The sequence below is a fragment of the Panulirus ornatus genome, chromosome 28 (genome assembly GCF_036320965.1).
Source record: "Panulirus ornatus isolate Po-2019 chromosome 28, ASM3632096v1, whole genome shotgun sequence".
In the NCBI taxonomy this organism is placed as follows: domain Eukaryota; kingdom Metazoa; phylum Arthropoda; class Malacostraca; order Decapoda; family Palinuridae; genus Panulirus; species Panulirus ornatus.
In genome coordinates this window covers 8782501-8807281 of record NC_092251.1, presented here as the reverse complement: position 1 = coordinate 8807281, position 24781 = coordinate 8782501, and the positions used below count along the sequence as shown (strand labels likewise).

Below are 24781 nucleotides of genomic sequence, written 5' to 3'. Positions count from 1 at the left end.
CGATCATCAGCCATGATCACTCTAAATTAGCACAAGTTCACACCAACCTCCTCCGACCACGTTCACGATGTCATGCAACAAGCTGTCTATAGGCTGACGTCATAATCTGACTTGATCCACATCAGTGTAGTCTCTTCTATTCCCTGATGGACCATGTACACATCTGCCCACATCCCTGCACGACTCACGATCATTTCTTTGAATCACTCGTCTCCAATCAGTGGGGATTATCATTACCACCACAAACACACATGTCCTCACCTCTCCAATCCCCGATCGCTTCTGGCAACACAAGACCCCGTAATACGACACCTCTGGCAACACACTAAACCCCCTGTAACACAAGACTTCTCTGCCAACGCAAAACCCCCGTAACACAATACTCCATGTTGGTCATGTCGCAAGTTCTATGGGACGGGATGTCCTCTGGTATGCTTGCTATCTTTCCTCGCTAATCATAGACCACAATATAGATAGCGCATCTTTTCCTGTACGTAGAATTGATTACTGACCGAGTAATCACACTGGGCGGGTTATGTCGGCAAGTTAATTCGTGCGTCACACAGACCAACCGGACAGACAATCCCATGAACAGAGATACAGACACAGTGTGAGTGTGTGTGTCTCTGTGAATTGCTGTGCATCATATGTCCAGTGCAATACCATGATTAAGACACATGTATATCAAGTACACACACATACACACATTCAGTCACAGAAAAGTTCTAATGTATGCGTACACACTCACGCAAGCAGATACACATGTAAACATACATACACATATGAGTACATGAAACAAGCACAAAAGACACATACATAAGAAGACAGGCGGACACACACACACACACACACACACACATACTCTCTCTCTCTCTCTCTCTCTCTCTCTCTCTCTCTCTCTCTCTCTCTCTCTCTCTCACACACGCACACATCCACACATACACACACACACACACACACACCCACACAACACACACACACACACACACACACACACACACACACACAACACACACACACACACACACACACACACACACACACACACACAATCAAAGACAGATCGGGTTATACCATGTCTGATATTAAAAAACAGAGCAGCCCTTTCATGTCAGATTTAGCGACTCTGTTGTTTATTGGCAGCCACTCCAGTCAGGGACCTGCTAGGTGGTTGTCAGGTGTGTTTGATCGTCGTCAGGTGGTAGGTGGGTCGTCTTGTGTTAAGTGGGTGGTTCGTCAGGGGCTCCGTGGGTCAGTAGACGTTGTTAAGTGGGTGGTTTCGTCAGGGTGCCCCGAAGGTCGTCAGGTGTTGTTAAGTGGGTCGGTCGTCAGCCCCGTAGGTCGTCAGGCGTTGTTAAGTGGGTGGTTCGTCGGGGGCCTCGAAGGTCGTCAGGCGTTGTTAAGTGGGTGGTTCGTCAGGGAGTCCGTGGGTCGTCTGGCGTTAAGTGGGTGGTTCGTCAGGGGCTACGTAGGTCGTCAGACGTTGTTAAGTGGGTGGTTCGTCAGGGAGTCCGTGGGTCGTCTGGTGTTAAGTGGGTGGTTCGTCAGGGAGTCCGTGGGTCGTCTGGTGTTAAGTGGGTGGTTTGTCATAGGCTCCGTAGGTCGTCAGGTGATACTAAGTGGTCAGCAAGTTTTACTGTAAGTCGTCAGGTGTGAATGGGTCGTCAACTTTAATTAGATGGTGGCCAGGTGTTAGGTGACAGTCAGTTGTTTACTGATCACCAGGTGTTAGAGTGGTTACCAGGTGTGAGGTGGTGGTCAGGTGTTGCGTAGATGGTCAGCTAGTTGCCCCTCCTCATCCCACTCCCTGGCACAGGCCAGCTCGTGGGAGAGAGAGGGGGAAGGATTTGCTCGGTGAAGCTTCTGGGTGTGGAGGAAACTTCTAAATGCCACAGAAAGTCTTGGCGCCCGACCCGACCCGCCCACTACCGCAACCAGCCGTGAGCCTCCTGCTCAACACTTGGGGCACTGGAGGGGACACTGAAGGATACTGGAGGAGGTTAGAGGATACTGAGGGACACTTGAGACGCTTGGGGATACTAGGAAAGCTGAGGAGAACATCCCAGGGGATGTCTGCAACACTGAGGGACTCCGAGGGACGACTTGAGACACTGTGTGACATTGAGAGACCTTACCAGAAACTGAAAGAAATCAATTGATGAGTATTCTCTAGTCGCGTGTGCCGACCCGTGAGGGTTGGATGGTGAAGGGCTGGAAGCCTCAGCCACCAGCCAGCCGACCAGTGAGGGCTGGATGGTGAGGGCTGGGAGCCTCAGCCACCAGTGTACCGACCAGTGAGGTCTGGAGTCTTCGACTACCAAGCAGACGGCCCGACCCACCGGCTACACCAGAACTGCTTGCATCTTCAAGCTCAAACATCATATCAGGAAAATCCATAAGGCCAGCCAAGGCCCCCAGAGGTCGGATAACCCGGGGGGTAACGCGAGGGGTGGGATTCTGGGGTGAGATGGTTAGGGGGTAGGGAGTGGAAGTGAGGAGGTGCTGGGAGCATAATGTGTGAAAGAAGGGAGGAAGATCAAGAGGCGGGAGTGGGAAGGAATGGGGTTAAAGTATGGGGAGAGGGTGAAAGGGTTAGGAATGGGCTTCATGAGGGGTTATAGGGTTTGAGGGAGTGAGAGTAAATGGTCCAAGAACACATGTCAAAGTCATGGAAAGGCTAGAAAACAGAAGACCACATGGTCTGTTATGAGGTCATCTAATGGGGTATGGTTGAAGTATCCTACATTCATGCTCTATATAGACTGAGCCAGGACAGTGTACTAGAAGGCTTCTCCCTTACTCATCACTCCCTCTAGCATATGAAGGAGGGAACACTTTATACTACAGAAAGATTATACTTCAATAAGAAAACAAGAAAAAAATAGTTAGAATACACACCTATCACACTGCAGTTCCTGAACAGGCATCTTTGTTTATAATATAGTTAAGGTATCTGTTAAGCTGGGGTTTCAGGGTAGTGGTAATCTGTCATAGCCGAAGGAGGAGGATTCGGGGTCAGACCAAAGGTTGGGGTGAGGTGGGAGTGTTAGGTTCTCAGAGGTGGGGTGAGGTGAAGGAGCGAGGGCCGTGGATGGGGATGAGGCGTAGGGGAGGGGAGGATGAGTTGGGGGCTGGTGGGAGGAGGAGTGGGGTGGGAAGTGATACGATACGAGACGTCAGCTTCCTGTTGCTGACGCGGGGTTCGATCTCCCCGTCGAAGGGGGAGGGAGGCCGGGGGGCGGAGGCTGGGGAGAAGCTTTCGAAAAGACGAAAAAATTTGTGAAGGGGAGGGAAAAAAAATAGGAAGAAAGAGAGAGAGTCCGGGTTCAAGATGTGATGGATGAAATGGAAAATAAGATGAATAAGATAAGAAGAAAAGAAGAGATGGTGAAGAGAAGACAAGAATAATGAGGGGAACTGATGACATGGAAGGGGATAGTGTGGAGTAGGATGGCGAGGAGGGGGTGATGTAGAGGGATGGGGTGTAGAGGGGGATGGTGAGGAGCAGGGATGGTGAGGAGGAGGGGTGATGTAGACCTGGGTGATGTAAATGAGGATGGTGTGGAAACTGTAAGCTCCCCACACCACCGACATACTGTAAACTCCCCACACACCCGTTACTCTGTACACTCCCCATACATCCGAAACACAGTCATCCCCCACATAACCCAACACTCTATAAACCTCCCACTCATTCGACAGGCTCTAAACTCCCCCAGACACACAGAGGAACGTCACATCAACCAACCCTAAAACGTGTTAAAGATCTGGTATAGAGTTTAAAGCCATGTACGGCTGTATATCTATGATGATAGATGCCTTAACCATTTATCTCCTTGACTCATTAAGTTCTCAGGTAATGAGGAGCGTAACCTTTCAAACAAGAGACAGTCTACCTAACGAGTTAATCTTATATCTAAAGGCCTTTCGGAAATCGATCATTGGATTGCCGTGATCAAGCAGGATGCCACTGATTTCAATGTCTATCCAAGATACTGATGAGATCTTCTTTGTGCCCGACAGACGTGGGACGCTCTCTTACCCAAGGAAATACAACTTGATATCAGAAAAAAATAAACAAGATAAGAAAGAAAATGGGTGGCTCTCCCTAGAATAGGTGTGTGGAGGTTGTCCTCACGATGGATATATATGGAGGACATACTCACAACAGGTGTGTGGAGGTTGTCCCCACGATAGGTATATGGAGGACGTACTCACAACAGGTGTGTGGAGGTTGTCCTCACGATAGGTATATGGAGGACGTACTCACAACAGGTGTACAGAAGTTGTTCTCATGAGAGCTGTGTGTATGTGTGTGTGTGTGTGTGTGTGTGTGTGTGTGTGTAGGAAGTCCTCACGACAGAGGTGTGTGGTGGCTCACCTCTCGACAGAGGTGTGTGGTGGTACAAGGGAAGAATAGGACGAGGAAAGACCCAGAGTGAGCCTAGTGGTATATAATGTGAACATCTCTGGCTGGTGAGGGGACGTCGACCAGGAGAGCAACATGACCCACGTCCAGGGGCGAACGTCACCACCACCACGGGGTGCTCCCCCGAGCCACAGCTTCCAGGCAGAGGCGAGAGGCGGACCAGCGCTATGTCTCCCTAACTACTTGGAGAGAGAGAGAGAGAGAGAGAGAGAGAGAGAGAGAGAGAGAGAGAGAGAGAGAGAGAGAGAGAGAGAGAGAGAGAGTGATAGGTTAAGAGTGGTTGTTAGGATGTCTCGTGGGTTAAAGATCTTCGAGTTAACGTTTGCTGAGACACTGAATTAGACTCAGGCAGTGGTGTTGCCAGATACCGCGAGCACCTGTAATGTATCTGACAAGCGGGAGGAAGAATTATGCAAAACTCTATTGGGCTTTGCATAAGCGAGTAATCTACATACATCATCTTATGCCACGGAGAAATTAACTGGATTCAAAGGATATCTACAGGCTCGTTAAGGAGTCACTAACCACACCTATTATCCTCACAGTATTGAACAACTACCAGTTCTTGTTTTCTTTTGTAGGGGGGACCTCCTCTGGGATATTGGACTACGTCTGGCAACCTCGGATGGAGATGAAGGAAAACATGGAACATTGTTACGCCAATCTGAACACACGAATTCTGGCGTAGAGAGCAACGGTGTTTGAGGTATTCTTGTCCTCGTGAGGGTTTTAGTATCTGCATAGTGGTAGGGGCTGACTTGCTTGTACCAACGTGTAGCAACTGTTCAGCTCCTTCAGCCACATTATGTACCTCCACTTCCCCAGCCACACACACACACACACACACACACACACACACAGTCGGGCAGGACGTACCTTTACGTGAGGCACTGCTACCCTTCACCGCCCCTAAGACAGTCTATTATCATTGCATCTCTTACTGTCACTGATCACTGCTTTCATGGAGGTGTTCCCTCACCTTTTCTTCACCTCTTACCCACGGCTTCTACTCAACGTGCACCATACACACCATCCTACCTTCATCTGCACTTTGTCTACGATTCTACCCTGATCTGTCACAACTTACCCAAACTTCTGCTACGATATAGTGCGGCAGACCAAGATTCGTTCCCTGGTTTGGTGTCTCCGTCCCACTCCAAGAGTCGGCCCCATACTTGGTCTCGGAGTAGATCCAAGTGTCGAACCTCAACTCACCCGGGTGCTACTGTCTATCCCAGAGTCATCTATCGTAATCTCAGTTCCATGGATGGTATGAGGCTATACATGCCTACCCATACACTGACGAGGACCTGTCTTATGGTGACAACAATCTCCACACGAAGCTCACAGTTGCATAACCCCCTCCTCCTCCTCCTGCAGGGATACCATCGTCCCGGCCTCTCTCTCTCTCTCTCTCTCTCTCTCTCTCTCTCTCTCTCTCTCTCTCTCTCTCTCTCTCTCTCTCTCTCTCTCTCTCTCTCTCTCATCCTTCCTCCCTCCTCACCCAAGCCCAGGCCACGGATCACACCTCGGGAGTCTGCCAAAACTTGCCTAACTCACACCAACAACTTAGCACGAAAAAATCATCGTGGCGAAGTTCGGCATAATCTGCGGCAACAGTCAGATGCCGACCGCCCGAAGGGAGCTGACGTGTGCTCACCGCAGCTGACGGCATGTTCGCCGCAAGCTGACGAGTGTGCGTACGCATCAGGTGATTACGTTGTACACCTCAGCTGTCGCGCGTACGTACGCCTACCTGGCGTGTGTACACCTTAGATGGCGCGTGGGCACCCGTAGCGGCTCTGTGTTCAGCCCAAGTGATGCGTGCACTCCAAGCTGATATACGTGTACACTCCAGCTGACGTTTGTACTCTCCAGCTAACGAGTGTATAACCAGTTGATGTGTAACACCTCATCTGGCGCGTGTACCTCCCCGCTGATATGTAACACCTCATCTGGCGGGTGTACCTCCCCGCTGATATGTAACAACTCATCTGGCGCGTGTACCTCCCCGCTGATATGTAACACCTCATCTGGCGCGTGTACCTCCTCGCTGATATGTAACAACTCATCTGGCGCGTGTACCTCCCCGCTGATATGTAACACCTCATCTGGCGCGTGTACCTCCTCGCTGATATGTAACACCTCATCTGGCGCGTGTACCTCCTCGCTGATATGTAACACCTCATCTGGCGCGTGTACCTCCCCGCTGTTATGTAACACCTCATCTGGCGCGTGTACCTCCCCGCTGATATGTAACACCTCATCTGGCGCGTGTACCTCCCCGCTGATATGTAACACCTCATCTGGCGCGTGTACCTCCCCGCTGATATGTAACACCTCATCTGTCGCGTGTACCTCCCCGCTGATATGTAACACCTCATCTGGCGCGTGTACCTCCTCGCTGATATGTAACACCTCATCTGGCGCGTGTACCTCCTCGCTGATATGTAACACCTCATCTGGCGCGTGTACCTCCCCGCTGATATGTAACACCTCATCTGGCGCGTGTACCTCCCCGCTGATATGTAACACTCCAGCTGACCCTTGTACACCTCTGCTGATTTAGTAACATCCCAGCTGACGCCTGCACACCCTAGTTTATTTCAATGACGAAGGCTCTTGTCTCCGCCAGTCATCCTCATCAGGGTAAGGTCGTGGAAGGATAAAGGGCAAAAGAAGTGGAAGAAGAAAAAACAATTAGTCTAGGAGTTTGTAAGGAAGTGGAAAGTTTGTCCTTCCAAAAAAGAGACTGGGTCGTAGTTGTTAGGAGAGACATGAGCAGGGAAAGAGAGTTCTAAAGCTTCGCGGTGAAAGGAAAGAAAGTAACGTCGCAATGGCTCGCCCTGAGTTGTCAGTGACCGCACACACACACACACACACACACAAACACACACCACACACACACACACACACACACACACACACACACCCACACACACAAACACACACATGCACAGACACACAGAAAAGTAAGAAAAAAAAACTGTAATCAAGTTAACAAAGAACAGGAAATGGAGGCCTCATAGAGAAATAGAACTCCTCCTTCCTCGTACAGTACAATAGGTAAATATGAATAGGTAAAATACACGCATGCATCATCCAACACGTCACTGTATATGTGTATATGGGAAGCGGAAATACGCTGCGTCCGTCCACATGCGTATAACTTCTGATCGTCGGGTGTGGCACTGCGTCTGTCGTAAAGTTTTACGACGTGGTCAAGAGAGATCAAGATCCACACAGACTTTGCCAGCGACAAGGTCGTCCATTTCATACAGACCTTCGATGATATTCGAGTTATATTTCTTTCTGTATTTGATAAGGGAAGATTCAGTGATTACATTTCTTTGTGTATTTGATAAGGGAAGATTCAGTGATTACATTTCTTTGTGTCTTTGATAAAGGGAAAGATTCAGTGATTATATTTATTTGTATATTTGATAAGGAAAAGATTCAGTGATTACGTTTCTTTGTGTATTTGATAAAGGAAAGATTCAGTGATTACATTTATTTGTATATTTGATAAGGGAAAGATTCAGTGATTACATTTTATGTGTATTTGATAAGGGAAAGATTCAGTGATTACATTTTATGTGTATTTGATAAGGGAAAGATTCAGTGATTGCATTTCTTTGTGTATTTGATAAGGGAAGGTTTAGTTATGTCTCTCGTGATCATATAATCACAGATTTTCAAATCACGTAACTTTGGTCGAGTTATTATATTGGTCATGATTTCGAACGCGAAGAAGAGGGTGAAGAAAAATACCACTGAATCTTCCCTTGTTGAATACCCAAAGACTTGTAACACGAATATTTTCATATTGTTATATTGTTATGTATGTATGTATAACGCGGATGTCTAAATTACGTAACACACACACATACACACACACACTCATACACGAACATATAAAAGTATAAGTTAGGGTGTGTGTGTGTGTGTGTGTGTGTGTGTGTATGTGTGTGTGTGTTTGTGCATACATCCACAGGAGTAAAGACAAGGTATATATATATATATATATATATATATATATATATATATATATATATATATATATATATATATATATATATATATATATATCCCTGGGGATAGGGGAGAAAGAATACTTCCCACGTATTCCCTGCGTGTCGTAGAAGGCGACTAAAAGGGGAGGGAGCGGGAGGCTGGAAATCCTCCCCTCTCACTTTTTTTTTTGATTTTCCAAAAGAGGGAACAGGGGGGGGGCCCAGGTGGGGATGTTCCCTCAAGGGCCCATTCCTCTGTTCTCAACGCTACCTCGCTGATGCGGGAAATGGCGAATAGTATGAAAAAAAAAAAAAAAAAAAAAAAAAATGAAAAATATATATATATATATATATATATATATATATATATATATATATATATATATATATATATATATATATATATATATATATATATTTTATTCATTTATTTATTCATTTTGCTTTGTCGCTGTCTCCCGCGTTAGCGAGGTAGCGCAAGGAAACAGACGAAAGAAATGGCCCAACCCACCCACATACACATGTATATACATACACGTCCACACACGCAAATGTACATACCTATACATCTCAATGTACACATATATATATATATATATACACACACAGACATATACATATATACACATGTACATAATTCATACTTATTTATTCTTTTATTTACTTATTTATATACATGGTTAACACACGGGGTAACATGAGAGTAAACTATATCCCCGTAACACAGAAATAGAAATTGCAAATTGTAATCATGTTTACACTGCTGTTGGCCACATACTCAATGATTCTCTTTCACAAACGCTCTCCCTTAGCACCCTCCAGCTGAACTCACACCACCACCCATAATCCACAACCACCCTCACACCACCACAACCACCCTCACACCACCACAACCACCCTCACACCACCACACACCACCCTCACACCACCACACACCACCCTCACATCACCACAACCACCCTCACACCACCACAACCACCCTCACACCACCACAACCACCCTCACACCACCACAACCACCCACCTGTCCCCACGAACGCCCATACACCCCACCACACACCATCCTCACACCACCACAACCACCCACTTGTCCCCACGAACGCCCATACACCCCACCACACACCACCCTCACACCACCACAACCACCCACCTGTCCCCACGAACGCCCATACACCCCACCACACACCACCCTCACACCACCACAACCACCCACTTGTCCCCACGAACGCCCATACACCCCACCACACACCACCCTCACACCACCACAACCACCCACTTGTCCCCACGAACGCCCATACACCCCACCACACACCACCCTCACACCACCACAACCACCCACTTGTCCCCACGAACGCCCATACACCCCACCACACACATCACCAAACTACCATATACCACCATCACCACCTAGATGTAACTACCATTATCACCACTACCACTACATAACGACCACCCTCCCACCACCACTATTACTCTCACGCCACTAACTTCCACTGTCAACACACACCCACCCACCTACACACACACACACACACACACACACACACACACTGCCATCATTACCAACCACACACAGCCTCTAGTACCACTACCCACTCACCATCCATATACCCCATCACGCTGCCAACAGTGTCAGGGGAGAACACAGAGCCAACAATGCCATGGGAAAAACAGCGGCACTAGGGGCAGAACACGGTGCCAACAGTGTCAAAGGAAGACATGATGCCAACAATACTAGGGAACACACTGTGCCAACACGGGAGCACAAGGTGCCAACAGGGGAATGCACTGTGCCAATAGGAGAGCATTCTGTGCCAACAGCACCAGGAGAATGGACTGTGCCAACAGCACCAGGAGAATGGACTGTGCCAACAGAAGAGCCTTCTGGGCCAACAACACCATGGAACACACGGTGCTTATATGGGACATGGTGTCATTATGAGGTAGACCTGGGGGTTGGTTAGGAGAGGGTAGACATCTGTCCAAAAGTCTCGAAATTCTGTTGCCTCTGAGGGGTGAACTCCCCCGCCACACCCGTTTATTAATTCCCTATCCATATTGACAATTAATTTCACTTACTCAAACACTGTTCCACACTGGGTGTGTAGAGTTAGGGTGAGAGTGTGTGTAGAGTTAGGGTCAGTTCGTGTTTAGAGTTAGGGTCAGACTATGTGTGTAAGAGTTAGGGTCAGTTCGTGTTTAGAGTTAGGGTCAAACTGTGTGTAGAGTTAGGGTCAAGCTGTGAATGCAGAGTTAAGGTCAAGCTGTGTGTAGAGTTAGGGTCAGGCTGTGTATGGTAGAGCTAGGGTCAGGTTGTATGGGTAGAGTCAGGGTCAGTTTTGTATAGTCAGATGATAAAAAAAGACGTATATTGAATGCATACCAGAGCCTTGGGTAGAGTCAGTACCCAACTTAGTGTGGAGTTCTTAGTTCCTGAGACACATGTAGAGTTAGTAAGGACCAAGTCATGTCTGGCGAGCATTCGAACCAGGCCATGTATAGAGTCAGTGAGTACCTGGCTACGTTTAGAGTTAGCCATGTGCAGAGTCAGTGAGTACCTGGCCACGTGTAGAGTTAGTGAGTACCTAGCCATGTGTAGAGTCAGTGAGTATAGCCATGTGTATAGTGAGTACTGGGCTGTGTGCAAAGTTAGCGAGTACCGAGACATATGTAGAGTTATTGAGTACAGAGCCGCGCGCGCGCGCGCGCGCGCGTGTGTGTGTGTGTGTGTGTGTGTGTGTGTGTGTGTGTGTGTGTGTTTGTGTGTGTGTGTGTGTGTGTAGAGTTAGTCGCGAGAGGAGGAGCTGGGAAGACGGAGAGTCAGCGAGTATGCTCTCCTCAGACAGATATAATTGGTGCTCCCTCCATTGGCCGGAAGCTGTGCTAAACTGCTGGCGGGAGCTGGGTTCATATATTACAGCCAATTTATATGATAACAGGAGCCACCGTGGTAGTCTATGTGGGGGTAGGATATTTCTCCGCTAATGTTGGTGGGTCGCGGAAGGAAAATGCGAGGGAGCTTACGTCTTTTGATGCTGTTGAATAATGAAAAGGCTCGATACTGGAGGGCGGAAGAGAAGTAAAAAAAAAAAAAAGATTGGGATATATATATATATATATATATATATATATATATATATATATATATATATATATATATATATATATATATATATATATATATATATATATTCCTAAGAGTCCACGGGGAAAATGAAACACGATAAGTTCCCAAGTGCACTTTCGTGTAATAATCACATCAGGGGAGACACAAGAGAGAAATATAAAAGTCAGTTGATATACGACGAAGAGACGTAGCTAGGACGTCTTTTCGTTGTATATCAAATGACTGTTATATTTCTCTCTTGTGTCTCCCATGATGATGTGATTATTACACGAAAGAGCACTTGGGAACTTATCGTGTTTCATTTTCCCCGTGAACTCTTAGGAATATCTTGATCACGCGCAAAATTGTGATCCTTTCCAACAATATATATATATATATATATATATATATATATATATATATATATATATATATATATATATATATATATATATATATATATATATATATAGTCACTGAAGGAGACACCGTTCCTCCTGAAGGAGGGCCTCTTGTGCTCCTGAAGAAGCTGAGGGAACAGCATCTACTGGCGAAATAGATCACACAGTACTGACGGCCTGAGCGATGTGGTGCGCGTTATTGAAGAAAACAGAACGCTCGTCAGAGGAACGCGTCTCCCTCTTTGACCATGTTTGGCTTGGCCACGACCGCGGCTCGACCGCCCCAGGCCGTGCCCGCCTTTCCCACAAAAATTCGCTGAATTTCAAATATGCGTTTCATTATCTTCTTTATTTACTTAGCGTGGTGGCGACACGTGTCTTTGGTGGGACAGCGGGAGAGAAGCCGCTCCTGCAGGGGCCTCCTCCGTCAGGGAGGTCTCGACCTGCAGGAGGGAGGGTGGGTTGTCTTGTAAAAATGTTTGATACATCAGGGCGATACTGGGGAATGTACGAAGCGTGGCTCGCTCCCTCCTCCCTGCACCCACAAACTTCCCCAACAATTTTGATATAACGAAAACCGTAATGCTCATCACAGACTCTTGCAGGACTTATTGCCTGCTGGGGTAAACGGAGGGAGGGGCCAGGAGAGGATCCTGTGGGGTCTTGATGCTTAGTGGAGAGGGTGGATACGAGAGGATCCTGTGGGGTCTTGATGCTTACCGGGGGGGTGACAGGAGAAGGTCCTGTCGCCCTTGCTGCTTACTGGAGCAGACAGAAGGTCCTGTAGGACTTGTTGCTCACCAGGGAGGGACGGGAGACCCTGTAGGATTTGCTGCTTACAGAAGGAGACATAGTGGGAGGCGCGAGAGTATCCTATGGGAACTGTGAACTTATCGGGGAGACGTGAGAAGGGTAGGTCTGGCGGAGCTGCCTCCCCCGGATGTCGACAGACTTTCGAACCAACTGCAGACTTGGCATCTAGTCTGATCAAGTTGGCTACGAGAAGCCAGGTAGAGGCCCTGTTGGAGGCAAGGTAGGAGCTGAGGAGAAATGAAGGGTGTTGGTCTGTCCCATCTGATGACTCTCTGTATGTACGAGTTTTGCTGGCTTGTCCAACACGGGTCTCAGAGTATCTACCAGCCAACACGGGGTCGTCAGAGGGATTTAAACTCATGCATTGTAGACAAATGAGCCTATTAGCATAGCGAGATCCCAGAACATCTTATCGAACCCTCCTAATACACTCTCAATGCGAGCAGCAACCTCCACTCTTTGTGCTCAGCGATTGTCATTCGTCCAGCAGTGAAATGTGGCACTTAGTCTTCAGACCAATCCCCTCAAGGTTCGATTCCCCCAGGCAATCATTCTCTGTTAGTCCGGAAAATGCAGCATCAAGTCGTAACTGAAGGTGCCATGTAGCACCTACCTGGTGTACGATGTTCTTCTGTTGTTCAGCTGTACAGGTACAACGTTCCTCACTGTTAACATACTGGGTGGAGCAAGGGAGAAAGCGAGTAGTGAGGTGGGGAAAATTCGTGTCTAATTCTCTTCTCTGCTGACACTTCGTCTTCTGTTCCTCCTTGCTTAATATAGCTCCTCACTGATTGTATGAATCCTCACTGATTGTATAACTCGTCATTGATAGTCTCACTCCCCACTGGCCCTCTAGCTCCAAAATGAGTACCTAACTCTTCATTTACGTCTAAATTGTCATTGTCTGTCTAACACCTCACAGCTATTCTCACTACTCACAGCTCCCGCATCGAAGACAGTTTCACACTTCACAGCTGGCCACACTATTCCCTTTTGATGAGTACAATCATGGAAGGATCGATACATTTTCAAAGTACATACGTACATTTATAACTACATATCTTCACTGACGTCAGATCACTGGACAAGGTCTTCTGGTGCTCTATCGTGTGTGGCTTACATCTGGCTCGCATGGTTTGAAGATGTTGGTGAATTTTCTGTCTCTCGTGGCCTTCGACAACTCCGAAGCACTTGGGAGAGGGTATGGCACAAGCATTTGCTCGCTAACCGTCCTTCCTTTTAGCTTTTTCGCTCATCTCTCTTCTCTAAAGCATAGTTGACGCCTTTGAACCATTCCACTGTTGTGGTCGTCGATGGAACGGCATTTCCGTCTTACCCTGTCCACAGGGGTGTTTCCCCAGGGTTCTGTCCCGTCGTCTACCCTATTTCTCTGTCTACATCTTCCCACTTCTGTACTCAAACACTTAAGTACTAATATTGAAACACTAACACACACAAGCGTAAATAAAGACAGCCTTTGTGGTATAGTGGTTAGCGTTGCACTGGAATAAATGGGTAAGGGTTCGAATCCTGGACTTGGCATAGGGTATATGCTGTGGGGGGGTGTGTATGTGTATGTTTGTGTAAGATTCAGACATGACATCGAAAGAAGGTTATAAAGATAACTCATAAGGGTGACAGCCCACCTGCTTTCTTACTGTCTCTATATTTCTTTTTCTAATTTCTCAAGATCTATTTTACCCCCATTACTTCTTAATTTGTCCCTTGGGAAGGGTAAGAAACGAGGGAGCAATACGAGTATAAATACTGGCTTACTGCCCCCACAACACACTAACATTAATCACAGACTGACCTGTGTTGCCGGACATGATGCTGGAGAAGACGTCAGAGCCTCTCTCCCTCCCCAGCTGACTCTTCTGCTCAACCCCTCCCTTGGCGACGTCACTGTTGATGTTGTTGCTGGCGGTGATGATGCCCTTGTCCTCCAGCTCTAGGATGACGTGGCTCTGTCCTCGACCTCCCTCACGCTCCCGGGGGTAGTGGTCCATCGCGTTCATCTCCTCCACCACTGTTTACCAGCAGATGACGTCACGTTAGCGGTGGTGGTGATTGGTGGGTGGGAGTGAATGACGTCAGAGAGGAAGTGGGAGAAATGTAAGCGTCACAGAGGGATAAAGGGATGACCAGAAAGAGATGAGTGGAAGTCAGAGATGAGACGATATATTACAAAGGGAAATGAACAATTATATATCTATCTCTTTATCTATTTAGATATCTATCTTCCTTTCTTTCTCTCATACTTGATCGTCGTTTCCAGCTCCAGCGAGGTAGCGTCAGTAACAGACGAAGAAAGGTAGCTTCCTCTCACATCCATTCTCTAGATGTTATGTGTAATGCGCCAAAAACCACAGCTGCCTATCCACATCCAGGCCCCACACACCTTTCCATGGTTTATCCCCGACGCTTCACATGCATTGATTCAGTCCACTGGCAGTACGTCGACCCCAGTATACCATAGTTCTAATTCACCCGTCCCTTGCATGGCCTTCACCATCCTGCATGTTCGGGCCCCGATCGCTCAAAAGCTTTTTCACAGCATCCTTCTACCTCCAATTTGATCTCTCCGTTCTCCTTGTTCCCTCCACTTCTAACACATATATCCTCTCTGTCAATCTTTCCTCACCCATTCTCTCCATATGTCCAAACCATTTCAACACACCCTCTTCAGCTCTCTCAACCACACTCTTTTCATTACCGCATATCTCTCTTACCCTTTCATTACTTACTCGATCAAACCACTTCACACTATATATAGTCCTCAAACATTTCATGTCCAACACATCCACCCTCCTCTGCACAAACTTGTCTATAGCCCATGCTTTACGTCCGCATAATATCGCTGGGACTACTATACCTTCACACATACCCATTTTTGCATTCCCAGATGACTTTCTCTCTTACCACACAACCTTCAGCAAAACTAGGATTTATCTGGGAAGGCTCATGCGTCTGTTATACACACACATCAAAAATACACCTTTTATAAGGAATGTGTACCATGCATGTGCATGGTATCAGATGCAGAGATAAGTGATAAAAATCCTTTCACCTCACCTTCGTCATTCTTCACTTTATTGGCCCTTGGCGTCTCCCTCTTCAGCTCTGTTGGAGAGAAGAATACATGAATGAGAAAGGGGGTCTCTTCCTGACGTCTGTGGGTGGGTCACACTGAGCCCAGGTCATGTAACGGCCGAGTTAGCAGCTACAGGGGTCAAGGACATTGTATATCTTTACTATTTACTCCTGGTCTAGGTTTATTACACACATGAAAGCTACTGTTGAATATCAATTCTAAACTAAGTGTCGCAAGATTGTGTGGTAGGGATTAGGAAAGAGATAACGACATGTTACACTTATCTTAGGTGCCAAGGGTGAGACGGGGCACCTGTGAACTGTGGTCATGAACACATGGAGGATCACTCATCATGCTAATCACAGCCTTCATCAGGACACTATACAGAATTCAGCGTCTGTATTCCTGCCATTAAATCAGCCTCAGAAAGTTCTCAAAAGCCAAGAGGCAAGTGATCCAATGATTACAGACATTGAGCGACGCAAGTCAACAGGTCAAGTGGGTTGTAATCAGTAACTCAGGGGGGCTGACGCTGTAGGGGAGTTTTATGAACCTTTCTGGTGTGCCTCCTGCAGTTTCAACCATCATCTTTACTCCCCCCTCCGACGTCATCGTCGATCATCTTCGTGGTAGCCTCACCTGTGTAGGACTCAGACCAACAGTGGTCAAGTTCGTTTGTAAACACAGACGCCATCCTCCAGGGCGGCGTTCCGACAAGACCCAGATGTGGATTTTAATCTCCGACAAGGTGTTCTCTGTTTCCCCGTAGCTGGAAAATGTGTGTGCATCGTGAAGAATTCACGAGGTGATCTACACCGGAATTCGAGTTCGAAGTGTGTGGGGAAAAGTGTCTCTTTCTCTGGGATGTGGGAGTTAGGAAGACTTGTGGTGATGATTGTGAAATGGATAAATATTTTGGTTGCCATTTTGAGTGATGGACAGCGGGCAATGGTGGTGTTAGTAATGTCCATGGGAAGCATGATGTGAAAAAATCCGATTTCTGATGTGTGGTCAGAATTTGCTCAGCTTTATCCTCTGATCTCAGCGCCCTCTGATGACTGAGCCTGTGGCTGAGCTCTTACCTTCCTCAGAGTGACCTTCCACCTTCTCCCCTGGGTGACCTGTCACCTAGCCCCTGGGTAACCTCCCACCTAGCCCCTAGGTGACCTCCCACCTAGCCCCTGGGTGACCTCCCACCTAGCTCCTAGGTGACCTCCCACCAGCCCCTGGGTGACCTCCCACCTAGCTCCTGGGTAACCTCCCACCTAGCCCCTAGGTGACCTCCCACCTAGCCCCTGGGTGACCTCCCTCCTAGCCCCTGGGTGACCTCCCACCTCAGGGAACCTCCCACAGATCCCTGAGAGTTGGCAAAGATGTGACAAATGGGCCTCCATGAAGACGAGTGCAAATCACAGCTGATCGAAAGACACCGGTCAGGTGGCCAAGACTCACCGTGCAGCAGCTGATCGAGACTCACCGTGCAGCAGCTGATCGAGACTCACCGTGCAGCAGCTGATCGAGACTCACCGTGCAGCAGCTGATCGAGACTCACCGTGCAGCAGCTGATCGAGACTCACCGTGCAGCAGCTGATCGAGACTCACCGTGCAGCAGCTGATCGAGACTCACCGTGCAGCTCCACTGTGCCGTCGTTTTCTCCAAAGGAGTTACGTGAGTAACACAGGTATCTGCCGAAGTCGCCGGGCTCCAGCTGTGGAGGGAGAGACGTAGAGGGGTAACGTTTAGTCGCCTGACAGAGAGAGAGAGAGAGAGAGAGAGAGAGAGAGAGAGAGAGAGAGAGAGAGAGAGAGAGAGAAAGAGAGAGAGAGAGAATAATTTTTTTTTCTAGCACTCTCAAGAAGCGGGAGTCCCACGAAGGGAGGACTTTTCAGAGAGAGAGAGAGAGAGAGAGAGAGAGAGAGAGAGAGAGAGAGAGAGAGAGAGAGAGAGAGAGAGAGAGAGAGAGAGAGAGAGAGACATGGGCACAGACGAACACACTCGCTTACACATAGGCGTATACACAGACATGATCAGGCACGAAGACATAGAGGAGTACAGACAGACAGACATACGTATACGTACCTATACTTGAGCATACTCTCTCTCTCTCTCTCTCTCTCTCTCTCTCTCTCTCTCTCTCTCTCTCTCTCTCTCTCTCCACCCCCCCTGACGTATCCCTGAGCGCTCCAGAGTATGAGCCACAACCTCGTAAACAAAGTATATCGTCATAAATACCACACAAGACAAATGACGATCACCTTGCGCCCGCCATGTTCGACGACCCCCCTTCCCACCTTCCCTCCCTCCCTTCCTCCCTCCACCCTTGCCTGATAACACCCCCCCCATGCCTTCCTGACGACCCCCTCCCTCCCCACACCCCCTCCTCCCTCTCTCCCTTCGGTGGGGTGAGGTCGTGAAGCCTTCTGCCTGAAACACACACACACACACACACACACACACACACATCACCAACACTACACTGTTATACTCACCAATGTACCGGTGGCTGCTGTCGGCCTACCTCCAACACTCTTCACCATCGCTCTCACCTCCAACGACCCGGCCACCACCACCATCAGTACCTCACCTATCACCAACACCCTCTCACCAAACAGGCCAGGGGGCCAGGGGCCAGTGAGGAGGCTGGCCCACACCGTGGCTGGGCCATAATATGAACACTACATTACCACTAATCACCAGCCAGAACAATAATGGCGCGTAAATCCGAATAAACTCTAATTATGGAACGCATTGGCAACTCTTACATTCAATGTTGCCACCTCAAGATCCCAATAATAGTGACAATGGGCTACAGTCGTTCATGTGAGTTTCAATCGTGGTCTCAAATGGTGGGTGTTCAGTGTTGCGCGATTTACAGTGTAACTAACACAGGTAAGAAGGTATAAAGATGGTGTTTCTTGTCCCTCTGATAAGGCTTTTGTCCATTTTTAATTTATGTGGCTTCATTGGTGTTGTCAATGAACTACTTGAACCCTCGTTTCAGTTATCCTTTGCCCGCGCCACACTTTGACCCTCTTGTGTAACTCCTATCTTCCTTTTCTACTCTCCAACCTTCTTCCTATCCCTTATGACCCTCCCTCCTATCTCTCTCATCCTTCTTTTACCTCCCTTCCGCAATCTTAGGTCAGGTCTGTGGAAAACCTGGTCATAGACCATTTCTCTCCTCTGTCCTTTCCATGTACTCCTCCATGTACTCCCTGATCCTCCCACTCAGTCTCCTCAACCCTCCTTCCAAATCCCTGATCATCTCTCCTTTCCATATACTCCCTGATCCTCCCTTTTAGTCTCCTTAACCCTCCTTCCAAATCCCCTAACCCCACTCAACTCCCCCCTCACTCCCTTCCTAGCTCTCTGAGACTCCCTTTGTCCCCCTTCCTTGACCTCGACCTCAACCTCTTGACCACTCACCCTCTTGATCGTGAGTTTGACCGTGGTTGTATAATCATCGTGGTGGAACTCCTCCAGCTTGTACTTGTTGGTGGACATGACCATCGTGTGGTTGTGCTTCCAGAAGGTGACGGCGCGCGGGTAGGCCTCCGTCTTGCATTCCAGCCACACTGAGGACTCGAGCGGCGCTGACATCAGCTGGTTGGGCAGCAGCACGATCGGCGAGACTGTTGTGGGGAGAGAGAGAGAGAGATAGAGAGTGATGGGTGGCGGTGGTGGTGGTGGTGGTGGTGGGGGCTTAATTTGACTGGGAAGTGAGGAGGAGGAGGAGGTCAGTTAGGTGATGGAGGTGAGATGTGGTGTTAAGGGCGACGAGTTACCACCGTATGGCGGGGATGATAAGAGGGTGTGTGTGTGTGTGAGAGAGAGAGAGAGAGAGAGAGAGAGAGAGAGAGAGAGAGAGAGAGAGAGAGAGAGAGAGAGAGAAGACTACAGTGACCCTGGGGAAGAGGGCTCACTGCTGCAGTGTCTTTTTGGCTTGTGTGTGTGTGTGTGTGTGTGTGTGTGTGTGTGTGTGTGTGTGTGTGTGTGTGTGTGTCCATCGGACTGAGATGGATATGACTGTTGTGAACTACGTCACCAGTCATGACACAGTGTGCCACGCTCCTCATGCAGACTTCACGTATGACAGGTAGAGAAACAAAGTTGACGATCAACAGACAGATAGAGTAACAAACTAGATTACCAGAGGGCTGATGAACTGGAACATTAATAGACAGATAATTATCAGACGCGGTGTAATTAGCAAAAAAGGCATATTTGCATTTTACCCCATAAAACCGACAGGTTGGGTGACAGAACAGACCATTAATGAACAGGGTTCACAGCCGTACTTGTCCCAAAAGTGAGTGATGGGACGAGGTGCCTGTTTACTACACTATCTGGGCCAAGGGCTGGGGATGCGTCTATCAGGAGGGCCTGGCTGGTACGATACGTGGGTCAGGAGGCCAGGGTCGTGTGCGTCGGGAGAGTCAGGAGCCAGGGACGTGTGCGTCGGGAGGATTAGGAGCCAGGGACGTGTGCGTCGGGAGGATTAGGAGCCAGGATGTGTGCGGTAGGGAGGGGAAGTTAGTGGAACTGTACCTTGGCTAAGGGAAGCGTCAGGGGTGGGCATCATGGCTGGCACAGTACCTGGGTCAGGGGCTGGGGACGTCTTACGTCCTCCGGAGAGGCACAACCTGATGATGAAGAGATGCTGCTTCGTGCAGATACCCTCCACCTTCATAACCCATTACTAATACCCATCTGTTTATTGAGGAGTCTTGGGGAGACATTCGGAGGAAACGCTCATGTCATTGTCTTACGACACCAATGGCACAAGTTATGGTGGCAATGTGGCACAAGTTATGGTGGCAATGTGTCACAAGTTATGGTAGTAATGCGTCACAAATTATGGCAGTTTGTTATGGTAGTAATGTGCCACAAGTTATGGCAATAATGTGACGAAGGAGCCAACTAACTGTTCGTTCCTAAATAGGTTAATTTAGAACGTACCTGCTACAATAAGGACGACCCACTACCGCTAACGAGCACCCAGTTACGAGTGGGTCTAGCCCAGCTACCAGCTAAGATGACATACTACTGGGAAATATAGCCCATCATAGGCAAGGTACGACCCACGAAGACGACCTACTGCCAGCAGGGACAATCCAGTACAAGTTGGGACGACCAGGCGTACAGTGAGGCTTTAGATATACAGGAGCGAATTGCCCTCTGAACACTAAAGAAAATTCCAGCCACCCATATTTCCAGCTGCTAATCTCGGCGGGCTTGCCGAGCCTGTCTAACTTTTGCGGTAAATTTGCCGTACAAGAAGCAAAACCCGAGATGTTTATCAAGGTTGTGGCGAGGAGGGCGGTGTGGGTGAGTGAGGGTGGGCGGTGTGAGCGAGGGCAGTGAGTATGGGTGGGTGGTAAGCGTGGGTCTAGGCGTTGAGTGTAGGTGTTAATGTCCGCTTACCCGGCCCTAAGTGCCTCCTCCCTCATAAGCCACCAGCCAACGAGACACAAAAAACATTAGGAAGGATACCATTGATAACACATGTATGCAGACGTCTACTTTGTATCTGTTATACGAAAATGCACTGAAACCAGACCTCACCATCCACAGACAAGCTGCGACTCACACCCATACATCACCGTCAGCGCCACTATAACCTCAGACGGATCAATCTTCGCCTTCAATACACCCCAGGTCTTTTGCCTCCTCTTCAGCCCTATGACACACTGTACCCCGCATGGTTCCATCCCTTTCCACGTCCTCTTTCAGGTACTTAAAGCACTTCAAGTCCTTAAAAGACAGGTACTTAAAGCACTTCAAGTCCTTAAAAGACTTAGTTCTAGTCATAAAGGATGATTATGTTTACGATGTCGTAATAGGACAAAAGTTTGACGCAAGTGATCACCGACAAACTACTTTTGAGGAAGCGTTCAATATTGTTGGTGAAGCAGGTCACGACATTTGCGAAACTGATACAAGATTTTACGCTGGCAAGTTTTAACACATAATTCGCGCCACCTATGAAATTTTACGGGTATTTTCCCCATAAGTCATCTGTTGGCTCTCCTGCTCGTAACCACATTAGTCTCTATGCCCCTCACCTCGTCCAACTATCAACAACCACTATTCAAGAGATCCCATTCGTCTGCTGCTGTTTTGCGTTCGTCTGTCTTCCTCTTTTCGTATCTCGAACGCAACCCACAAAATCTGCGACACTCATGACAACAATAACAGCCAGCTTGACCTCCCTGAGGTCTACTACCACCACTACCACCACGACCTCTACCACCACTACCACCACGACCTCTACCACCACTACCACCACGACCTCTACCACCACTACCACCACGACCTCTACCACCACTACCACCACGACCTCTACCACCACCACCACCACGACCTCTACCACCACTACCACCACGACCTCTACCACCACTACCACCACGACCTCTACCACCACTACCACCACGACCTCTACCACCACTACCACCACGACCTCTACCACCACTACCACCACGACCTCTACCACCACTACCACCACGACCTCTACCACCACTACCACCACGACCTCTACCACCACTACCACCACGACCTCTACCACCACTACCACCACGACCTCTACCACCACTACCACCAGGACGACCCACTGACCCCACTCCTCAACAACCACAGCTGCACAGACTCAAGGCAAGTTTAATTGCTGAGACGGTGCCTCTATGAACCCTATTTTTATACGTTTCCCACAAAGTTAAGTCTGGGAAACTCTCTCCACCACACACATATATAGATAGAGAATCCTTTCCCCGCAATATACAACGTCTTCACAAACAGCAGCTTCTATAGGGTATAGTTATATAAGCCAGACTATTCCAGGCGGCCAGAGAGAGAGAGAGAGAGGGAGAGCTCCGAGGTGGTGGTTGGGATGCAATATAACGCCACAAGCCATCCCAGGGGTTTCCAGACATCTCCCTGAAGTCTCGCACTTACCCCGTAAAAGAAAAGATGTCTTCTTGTGGAATATTCTTGTGAGACCATCCAGGCCACGCCTTGTATGACCTCCCTGTAAGACCATCCTATCAAGACCTCCCTGTAAGACCATACTATAAGACCTTCCCTGTAAGACTTTCTTGTAGTACGTCCCTGCAAGGCCTCCTTATAAAACCTTTAAAATAGCCGTGTAAGACCTCCTTCTGAGCCTTCCTTGGAAGGCCTCCTAATAAGACTGCCCTGTAAGGCCTCCTCATAAGATTTCCCTGGAAGACTTCCTCGTAAGATTTCCCTGTAGGGCCTCACTTTAAGACTTCTCTGTAATCCTTCCTTGTAAGATGTCTGTGTGAGGCCTCGGTGTAAGACTTCCCCGTAAGGCTCTTGGCATAGAATGATTCCATCTGATGAAAGACTTGGAGCAATAGGAATATAGACTTGTACAAATCATAAGGCTAGACAGACGTGAAGGGGGTGACCCTTCTTCACTAACTACACGTCTCGTATCCTCACCAGCCATACATCTCCTATCCATATCAATCACACATCTCCTAGCCTTACTAACTCTATGTCTTCTAAGCTCACCAATCACACAGCTTCTATCCTTACCTATCATATATCACCCAGCCTTACCAACCATATACCTCCTACCCTTACCAACCATACATCATTTACCCTTACCGACCATACATCACCCACCATTCACAACCATACATCTCCTCTTCTTTCCAACCATACATCTCCTATCCGAACCAACCATATATCTCCTATCCCTACCAAACATACATCACTTACCCTTACCAACCTACATCTCCCATCCTTCCCAACCATACATCTCCCACCCTTCCCAACCATACACCTCCCACCCTTCCCAACCATACATCTCCTATACATACCAACCATACATATCCTATCATTACCAACCATACATCTCCTTCTCTTCCCAACCATACATCTCCTCCTCTTCCCAACCATACATCTCCCACCCTTCCTAAACATACATCTCCTATTCTCTTATCTCCTCTGATCCTCACTTCATACTTTCCACCTCCTTTATTCTCCACCCTCTCCCGTCTTCTCCTATGTTCTTCCTCGGGACATAAAATGAGCGTAAAGCTGTGTTGGAAGCCATTACTGCGTGTGGGAAAGGGCGCTGCTGCAGAGGGAGTTCATATCACACCTAATATCATCTTTATTGTAGTCTACAGATGTTTACAATGGCCTTAGCCCACACCTCATCTGCTCCGTGTGTGTGTGTGTGTGTGTGTGTGTGTGTGTGTGTGTGTGTGTGTGTGTGTGTGTGTGTGTGTGTGTGTGTGTGTGTGTGTTCTTCCTTATCTGTGTGTTTATGTATAATCTGGCTTATCATTAGCCCATTGGAGTTACAGTTGCATTAGTATGTGTTTTTGGCTTGATGATATGTGTTTGTCCTTGAGTGTGTTTCTATGTTTCTTGGTCTTAGAAGGACAGACTGAGTCTTAACCCTGTACCACTCTCCCTACACATCTACACACCTGTGTAATTTACACTCTGCACACCTGTGTAACCTGCATATTCACACGCCTGCATAACCTGCATATCTATACACCTGTGGAATCCATACATCTATACACATATTCAACGTGAACATCTACACGCTTGTGTAGCCTACTGCTCTTCTACATACCTGTGAGACTTACACATCTACACACCTGTGTAATCTACACATGTGTAGCGTCATGTGAGTTAGGATGTGGTGCATCAAGTGAGGATCTTCAAAGTTCTTGATCTCTGCCACTCCCTGGGGCTTCCCACTTCTGTACTACGTATTTTTCAATATTTAGTTTACAGTAGTTATCTTAACCTTCTTCCCATCCTCAGCCTGATTTATCATACTCCATTTATCTATTGTTCTCCGTTTCCTTCCTATTCCTTTCATGTGAATATCGTGGCTTGATGGAAAGGGAAGCAGCCTTGTATTTCAACGTCCCAGGGGTC

General features: G+C 48.0%; 1 protein-coding gene across 4 annotated transcripts in view; it reads right to left on the bottom strand.

Annotated features, from left to right (window-relative positions):
• Positions 1–24781, bottom strand: part of LOC139757824 (lachesin-like) — a 257974-nt gene that overhangs the window by 3080 nt on the left and 230113 nt on the right. For all 4 annotated transcript variants that reach the window (XM_071678708.1, XM_071678709.1, XM_071678706.1 and 1 more), the window contains exons 7-10: positions 19283–19488; positions 17483–17564; positions 15837–15884; positions 14575–14790 (exon numbers count right to left, since the gene is read on the bottom strand). In XM_071678708.1, the coding sequence (XP_071534809.1) occupies positions 14575–14790; positions 15837–15884; positions 17483–17564; positions 19283–19488 (552 nt within the window). The remainder of the gene's footprint in view (positions 1–14574; positions 14791–15836; positions 15885–17482; positions 17565–19282; positions 19489–24781) is intronic.